General features: G+C 37.8%; 1 protein-coding gene across 1 annotated transcript in view; it reads right to left on the bottom strand.

The window, feature by feature from the left end:
* Positions 1-2,359: 2,359 nt before the first annotated feature.
* Positions 2,360-9,520, bottom strand: part of FAM91A1 (family with sequence similarity 91 member A1) — a 43,487-nt gene continuing 36,326 nt past the window's right edge. Inside the window, exons 21-24 of the mRNA XM_007076844.2 lie at positions 8,585-8,689; positions 7,952-8,075; positions 6,617-6,686; positions 2,360-5,293 (exon numbers count right to left, since the gene is read on the bottom strand). Of these exons, the coding sequence (XP_007076906.2) occupies positions 5,108-5,293; positions 6,617-6,686; positions 7,952-8,075; positions 8,585-8,689 (485 nt within the window). The 3' untranslated portion in view covers positions 2,360-5,107. The remainder of the gene's footprint in view (positions 5,294-6,616; positions 6,687-7,951; positions 8,076-8,584; positions 8,690-9,520) is intronic.

Genomic DNA, 9,520 nt, shown 5'->3' with positions numbered 1-9,520 from the left:
AATGAGTATTTCAGCCACAAAGAGCTACCACTGCAACGGAAACTTTCATTCACCGCTGGCGGGGTGCAAAACTGCAATCATTTTGGAAGACAGGGTGGCAGTGTCTTTCTTATAAGATTAAACGTACACTTACCAAATGAGTTAGTTAACAAACCCACTCCCGGCAAACCAAATTATGTTTATTATGAAGAAGATAAACACATCTTGATTCATCCACCCAGCAAAGTTCTCAGCAACAGAAGGGACGAGCTACTTATTGGTTCACATGACACCATGAATTTAAAATGCATTCTGCATTGCTCTTGTAAGAGGCCAGATTAAAAAAGCTATGAATTGTACAACCTATTTACTTGACATTCCAGAAAAAGCAAAATTACAGGAATGGAAACCAGATAAGTGGTTGTGAGGGGTGGGGTGGGGTGGGGTGGGGGCTGAGTACAAAGAGGAATTTTTAGGGTGATGGGACTGCTCTGGGTAGTACGGAGACGGTGGGTCCATAATCACAAACTTGTCAAAGCTCATGCAGAGTGGACTTTGTGGTGTGAAAAACCCAACAGGGATGTCAAGAGACCTCAAGTGGGGTGCGCAGTGTGACAAGTAATGTGTTTCACGAACGTATGACATAACCTCCACGAAGAAAGTGGGAAATAAAGGGAGCTGAACTAAGTTACTACGGAAAGTGGTACTTTGAGCAGATACCGTAAAGCTAAGGACAAGACAAGGACTTGAACACCGAATTCCATTTGTTGGTCCATTTTTCTCACAGGGGTACAACTTAACTATTCTGAAACCACTTTTTAAGTATTCTAAGGTTCAACGAGCAAATCAATTGTAGATAAAGAAGTCAGGGTTCTCACTCTCAGAAAAAAAAGTTACAAATAAACATGGAGGCAAAACCTTGTAGTGCTGGCTGAGTCAGTATAATTGAATGTTTAATATATATACAGACAGATCTAGAAATAATTACAGAGACGTGTACTGTACATTGGTCAGTATGCATATTTGTCATCTCTTAGCACGTTTCACTGAAAAACCACAGCAGCAGTAGCAGTGAGCACATCCAACATCCAGATCTTTGTTTCTAAATATCATTCTCTAGAGATGCCTGGGTGGCTCAGTTGGTTAAGCGACCAACTTCAGCTCAGTTCAAAATCTCACAGTTTGTGGGTTCGAGCCCTGCGTCGGGGTCTATGCTGACAGCTCAGAGCCTGGAGCCTGCTTCTGATTCTATGTCTTTCTCTCTCTCTCTGCTCCTCCTCAGCTTGCACTCTGTCTCTCTCTCAAAGATAAACATTAAAAAAAAAAAAAAAATACTGTTCTCCAATGAAAGAAACGAGGGCTTCTTGGAGAAATAGCTAATTCTAGGAATGGCACTCAGATAATACTTGGCAGTGCTAAAAGGTAAAAATATGGTCTTAGAAAAATAAGGGCATGTCAAAAGAATTTAGGAGCCAACCTCAAAGAGTCCCAAAGCTGAAATAATTCACCCAGTAAATTACAACGGTATTAGATTTTAACCTAAAGTAGAAAATAAACTGCCACAATCACATATTAATACAAAGTATCAAATGAATAGGAAAGAGGAACAAATTTTCTTTAAGAAAAATGCTAAATAATATATATACTGTCCCCTCCTCTTGACTGTGGGCTAGATTTAGTAATTCACTTCCAAAGGAAAAAAAAGTACGGAAAGTGAAAAAATACAGTGGAAGACCTAGTGGACACCAACCTAGCCAGCCGATGAAGGAATATCACCGGTGATACCTACTAACATCATGTACTTGATATTATACAGTGTAGAAGGGCACATCAACTCTGTGCTCTCCTTCCTGATAAAGCATAACCTCAAATCGACTCACAAGAAAACGTCCGGCAAACCCACATTAAGGATCATTGTACAAAATAACCAATCAGTACTGTTCACAGTGCCAAGGTCTTGAAAGACTAGCTGTCACAGACTGGAAGAGACAAAGGAGGCATTAACGACTAAATAAATGAATGCAGTGTGGTGTCCGGGACTGCTCCTAGAACAGCAGAAAGACAGTAGTGGAAAACAGAAAACAAATAAAGTCCGTAGTAGACATAGTTAACAGAACTGTCCCAAGGTTAATTTCTGAATTTTGACAAATAAATGCCACAGTTTACATAAGGTGTTAACTTTAAGGGAAGCGTGGGGAAGGGTAGAAGAAACATCTCTGGACTCTCTGCAACTTTCCTATAAATCTGAAATTATTCTAAAGTAAAAAGGTCATGAAAAAAACATGTAGGAAAGCCACAGCACTGAAAGCATTTAGCATTGAGGTGCTGTATTTAATACTGAGAAAGGGACTTACAGATTATATACACATGTCCACAGTAATTTGATCAACACCACAGTTTATTGTAAACATATTATAAGGTGTCAATAATCAAATTGACAACACTTTATACATTTTGTTGTATAATATTAACATCATACCAGAAAACAGTCCACTGTACTCACTTACAGTTTTGGTACTTTAAGATCTTTAAATACAAACTGTATTTGAAACACTGAACATAAAATAGAAACATGAATGGCAGAGAATATTGAATACATCAAGTAAAAGAAAAGTGATACTCCCCCCCAGAAAACAAATACAAAATCATCTGATTACATACTTAAAACGAAAGAAAGAAAGGAATCAAGAAAACCTGGTATGTTTGTAAATGACATAAAGTTGTATTTCTTTAGACCCACCTGAGAGGTTAATCTGGACCATGCTAAATTCTATGTCCTCTGTGACTTCGTTTTCTCTTGGTTTCTAAAGAACGTTTCCCATGGTTTAAGCTACATTAAGGGGGGAATCGAATGGGGAGGTAGCACAAAGCCAAATGAAATTACTTTAGAATTCTTTCATAAGTCTTCTTTGGCAAATAATAAAGTCTGTATTTAAAATTTAACATGTTGCTGAACTGGATCAAAACTTGTAAGATTTAGGAGATGCATCTTTACATGAGTTAACATATGAATGAAACAAAGCCAAGTTCATAAAGCAAAGCACAAAAGCAGCTTTCACATTTTACTAACAGCTCTACAAAGCAGATTCTCCCTCCTTAAACATATGAGAGGTTTCCAGCTGGGAATCAGAACTTTCTCCATTCACCGGAGAAACCAGAGTTGTCCACATGTTTTCCAGTATTTTAAAATTCATGATCACTGTTAGGTTCTATTTCTTCCTCTATTATCTCTCAAAGGTAATATAGCAGCAAATCACTCCCATATTTTAAGTTTTCAATTAACCACCAACTGGGTTCACTGCCAACAACTACAAATTATTCGATTCTTTATTAGTGTACATGTCATTACAGTAGGCTTAGATTGTTAATACAGGAATAAATAAAATAACTACAGTTAATATAAACAAAGCAAATGAAAATGAGATTAAAGAGCCCTGATCAAATGAAACACAACTTTCAGTTGAAAAACTGTAAGTTACATACATACCTAATAGCACTAGGAATGTACAATATCAATTATTGGAAAAATAAATGAGTGATTCACAGTCATAAGAAATTATTTTAATATTAGTATGTATTTTTCCTTTTATAGACAAACATTTATAACATACACTTGATTTCTACCTCATATAAGACAAAGTAGAAAACTAAACGTTACTGCACTTACCCCAAACACAGCACTGACCATGTGCCACAGGTAACCTGCTCCAAGATATTCGATTCTATAGGTAGGCCATGGTATTGAATGCATGGTTATGTTAACAGTTTTAAGAAAGGCATATATTTCCAGAAGTATGTTAAATACACAAATATCAGTTCTATAAATGACAAAAAATTATCAGCAAAAATGTTGAGGTTATAACATTCCCAAATTTTCTAATGCTTTAAGTGTTTTTAGATATATGTTGTTTGACCAGTTAGTTTGGTTACAGTTTTAAACAAGCAAACCGTTATCCTATGAGAAGAGCTACACTAAACTAGAACACTGCACAAACTTCCCAAGGAAGGCAACTTAAAAAATCTAGAAAGTGATTCCAATTATTCTAATTAACATTTGAGATCTAAAAGAATTAATGATTCGAGAAACATTTTGAAATTGCTCAATTTTTCTTTATCAGTCCCTCCAAAACTATTCACATAAACTTAAGGTCCAGATTGCCTAAGAATGTCTTCAAAGTAGGTTTATCCCCAAGTGTTTTGATCAGAAGACATATAGCCTTAATGCCTCTAAATATGTAATTCTAACCTAAAATCACAATCCTTGGTTTTTAAACACCAAATTCGATTTCATAACAATTCATTGGTAAAGCTACTAAACAAAAAATAAATGAGGGTAAAAACGTGCAGCAGCCACAGTTACGACAGTGGAAAACAAATTCTATTTTTCCATAAAGACTCTATGAAAATATAAAGCCCAAAGTGAGTGACGACAGAAGTCCACATATAAATGTTGTTTAAAAATAGAATGTTTTCCAAAGCTTCTCATGAGATGTCAATGTATAGTCAGAGTCTGAGTTAAGACCTTATAAATCAAGGTTAGGTTATACATAACTATGCTGATTTACATACCTTCAACAATGTTCAACTCATATACATAATTTACAGACATCCACAGAAATTCTTAATGCCCCATCATATCATCTCTCAAAACTGGATGTTTATTGTTTTATAGTTTTGCTGCTTTTAAGTACCAAGAAGCCTTTTCAGAGGAAGAGTTCCACCTCTTCCTGTGATCCCCTAAAGAGTAGGTAACAAAATATAAAATTAAACAAGATTTATGTTTGATAAACTAACATATAAAATTACCACTGCAATATTCATAGTGACTGCTTATAAACGTAACAGTCATCATAAAGCCTATAAAGTATATCCTCAGTTTTACAAAAGAAATGCAGATTGTCTCAAGGTAAAAAATACAGTGCAGGCTGCTAAAAAGCTCTTTGTTGCATTAGGAGGTGCAATAATGAGGAAAACTTTAGAAAACATGAACATGTTCCCCAATCTCTTCACACCAGTTAAGCATGAAGTGCACTGTAGCAGCAGGGTGCTTCCTAGTGGCGGGCACTATAAAGCTACGTTAAGAAAGAAAAAAAGGCAGAAAGTGTGAGCAATGCATGGTGGAACGAAATTATTGCAAATGGAGATTAGCAACAAGAAGTGAGGAAGGTGACCGTCCACTCCACTCCGATAAGACACCATCTTTAAATATTAAGTTCTTTGCAGGAAGCGGAACTCCCGTGTCGGCACAGGAGGACTGTGAAGGCACACTGGAAAAGCTGGCCTCTGTGTGAACATCCAGTGTGGAAGCACCTTCCTAGAAGACCGAGGAAGAGAAAAAATCCCATATTCGACACTTTACCAAACCACGGAACATAGCTAGTTACAAATACAGGCTTTGACTGCCCGAGAAATGTTTCTGGGATGCAAAGCACTGTGGGAGATGCCAAGATCTACGTCATAATCCCCAATAATCAATCAGGGGAATTATTGTACGCGGTAATGACGGACACAAGTCACACCACGATAAGCGCTTAGAAATAAACAAAAATAGGCTAGGAGGCCAGAGGACAAGAAAAAAGTTAATTCTTAAACAATCTCTAAACACCCCTCACGTAACATTAAGCACCCAGAACACTCCATGCGCTCCCAAGGCTCTCAGATTCCTGTCACCTAGCACAGACCTCTCCCCAGGACTCCAGGCTCAAACATGCACCGAGCTGACATCTGCTCCTGGGTGTTTCGCCACACGTTCCACACTTACCATGTCCGTGACCTTAATTCTCCAATTCCTCGCCAGCCTTCCCTACTCCACACACGAAGCTAGTCCAGAAACAGGAGACTCATTCTTGAGTCTTCCCTTCCTCACCACACCGTCAATCTTTTCCTCACATTGAGTTAATCAGGTCAATCCGTCTACATCCAACGTGTATCCCAAACTGCTTGATACAGTCACCAGAACCCGCCACCCAGTCTGGGCCAGTGGTCTCCAAAGTGGGGTACTCACTCCAAAGCAGGGCACGGGACTGTCAAAATCTTACAAATGCTCTATCGACTATTACATCCTCACAAAATTTCTATTTTTGTGTATGTTTTATAGTATCATTTGTTGATATAACAGTATATATGTGCAATCAACCTTTATTATGGACACATGCAAACTTTGGGGCTATTTTTAATGAAAAGGGGAGCTCAGCTACCAAAAATTCTCACCTGGGCTATTATAACATTCTCTGAACTAGTCTTGCTTTTATGCTTGTCCCTTTTTCATCTGCTTTCTGAACAGTAACTAATTTTTTAAAACAGGCAATCAGAAATAATGTCATTCCTATTTAAAAGTCTTTAACAACTGGGGCGCCTGGGTGGCCCAGTTGGTTGAGCATCTGACTTCGGCTCAGGTCATGATCTCACAGTTCATGAGTTCAAGCCCCGCATCCAGCTGGCTGCTGTCAGCACAGAGCCTGCTTTGGATCCTCTGTCCAGCACCCCCTTCTGCCCCTCCCCCGCTCGCAAGCCCCATCAGTTAAAAGTCTTTAAATAACATCTCTTTGCACTCTTTGCACTTGAGCATGACATGGAACTGCTCTGCATCCTATAAAGCTCTATGCAAATACCATTTGGATTTTTTGGGTTTCGTTACCTGGAATGAGTGAACAAAGTTAAGGACTTGTAGAGAGAGTTTTCTACTGGAATGTAAGAGGTTCTGAAGGCTGAAAAAAAAGGAAATTTTAAGACAAATATAATTTTAATAGCAAGAACTAATATCTCACAATAATTTCAGCAATTTAAATGCATTTATATGTGTAAATACATTCTGATTAATCACATAAAAAATTAAAACATTTTTCAGTGGTTCTCATCCGTGAAATTTCTGCCAGTTTTAAGAGTAGGGAGTTTAACAGTGCATAAAAAGACCATTCTGAAATAAAAAACCATGTATAAAACGAAAACTGAGAAGTTATTGTCAGGAAGAGTTTAAACTATTAGCAAATATAAATGTTAAATGAAAGAAAATTTTTAAAACAAAAATTCAGGCAGGAATGACAATTATGATACAAACTTCAAATACCCAATGTAATTTTAAAATACATCCTGATAAAAAGCCTGACAGATTTCATACACATCAACCCACCTAAATCAAATATTTTTCAAATATGCAAACTGGTAACAATCATGGTGGCCATCTTTAAAGCTGTTATTAGTGTTTCTACTTTTTACTCATGTATGTTACTTTCAGAGAATTGCTGAAATTATTTGTTGACTGAGCACTTTTAATCTTCTGATAAACTATATTAAGCCAATTAAATGAATTACTTCTACAACTTTGTTTTCTAAAAGAAGTCAAGGAGACCTGTGGACATCAGCTCTCTCAGCCACCCTACCAAGACAATGAGACTGAGGAATATTCCCATATGCTCCAAAGTCGCAGAACTTTCACAACACTGCCTCTTAGCAACTGCTCCCAACAGATCAGAGTAGGCATGGGAAACAAAACCTACAGACCATCTCTGAGAAGTAATACGTGCTCATTTTAGAAAACATGGAAATTTGAACCAAATTTAGAAATTCAGCTATAATTCCACCATAATAGATAACCACTATTTACATGACATAAGTTGAACGTGTGTTTGCTAAGAGTGACAGAAGTGCACAAGGGAAATGTTCTAGACACATACATATTACAAACACTAGGTTTATCATCTCATATACCTCGCCAGACCTGGTAATTCAGTTAACATAACTAAAATTAACCAAAACATGTGTCCCAAATGTTTGCATATGTCAGATTTTTGAGGTGCTGAAGTTTAATTTTGAAAAATATAGCAAAATCCTTAATTAGCAATCTCTATTCAATCAACAAATATACTCAAGGCAATTACCATGCTCATGTGTGAAATAAAAGAAAATAAGATGTAGCAACTGAGAGCCTAGAAGTCTCACAAATGAAAAGATGACAATGAATATAAACCCTCACCTCTCTTTTCTGCAAAGGCCATGTGTCGCAATTTTTCTACAAACTTTCCGGTTTAATTCAGAACTAAACAATGGAATTCCAAAGCACAGCTCAAGAGGAACCCAATCCGCTTCTGTTGTGGCAGCTACAAAGGGCACACAGCTGTTAGTCACATAGGTAGTCATATATATTATGACTGACCAGGGTTTCTTAACTGAGGCTCATAAATTTTCAGATTCCTCCCACCCCTGCGGTATCCAGCAACGGGCTTAACAGGGGAGAGGATTCAGAGAGGTCAGTGAATCTCTGAAACAGGAAAGAATCTTTCTTGAGTATGTACATGCTTCTGGGGAGAAGGTACAAAGCTTTCATCAGATGTTCAAAATGGTCTTTTCCCCCCAAAAAAGATATCGTAAGACAACTACAGGATGAAAGAATTTAACATAGGAAAAACGCAACTGAAGTCATTCTCAGATCATGTTTTTATAATACTTTAATTGTTATTCTAAACATAAAAAAATGTTTCCTGGTAAATGCTTACTAAAAGGCCCATTGTGGATAAACAGAGTAGACAAATGCCATCCAAATGATGTAACAGAAGAGTTAAACATCAGAAACTAGTCTAAAGCTACAAATTAATTCTTAAAACCTTACCAGAGTTGTGTTTTGTTGCCGAGTCTAGAGTTGCTTCCTCAATGACCATTTCAAATGACTCTGTGCTCCCATTTACATCTGAGCCAGAAGCCAAATCAGGGTCTCCTTGTAATTAAAGGACACACACAATATTAGGGTTTAGTAGTCGGCACAAGTCAGTAAATCGGTTCTAACGGAAGAGAAGACTCCAGCAACAGGCATGACAATGGAGGATAATGAACAGTCTTCAGCCTAAAGCAGTTCCCAAGGAGGGGGCAATTTTGTCCCCCAAGAGACCTCTGACGATGTCTGGAGACCTATGCGGTTGTTGTGAATGGGGACAGGGATGCTACTGATATCTAGGGATGCTAAACATCCTACAATGCACAGGACAGTCCTCCAAAACAAACAATTATCCCGCTCAAAATATAAATGGCGCTGAGGTTGTAAAACCCTGGCCAAAGGAAACAAGGACTCAAAAGGCAGAACATAAGTTTATCAGACTTTCACTTAGATCTTTACCAAAGTCGCTTCTATCCCCATGGAAATATGCAATCTGATTATGTTATTCCTCTTCAAAATTCTTTGACTCTTCGTATCTTCCAGCACTGAAGATCCTCCAAGATCTCCTGATCTTACCAACTTCTTTACTCTCATTTTCTACTACTTTCCAACAAATTCTTTCTTTTTGCCAAGATGAGCTTACTCTACTGCTTGATTCCCTCTGCCTGAAAGGCTGCTACCCTTCAAATACACAGCAACCATCTTTTACGTACCCAAATCCTCACTTTTCAAGACTTACTTCAGGCTTTACCTGCTCTAAGAGGCCTTTTCTGATAGCTCAGTTGGCCTGAGATATGCCTTCTCGGCCCTACGTCAGCACATGGAGCTGATGCCAAGCTTTGGCACAGATTTTAACACTATGCGGCAGGCTGACTCACCTGCTTGTCTCCCTTT

This window comes from Panthera tigris, chromosome F2, assembly GCF_018350195.1.
Source record: "Panthera tigris isolate Pti1 chromosome F2, P.tigris_Pti1_mat1.1, whole genome shotgun sequence".
In the NCBI taxonomy this organism is placed as follows: Eukaryota; Metazoa; Chordata; class Mammalia; order Carnivora; family Felidae; genus Panthera; species Panthera tigris.
Note: the sequence above shows the minus strand (reverse complement) of the source record. Positions and strands in the feature narration are given on the sequence as shown.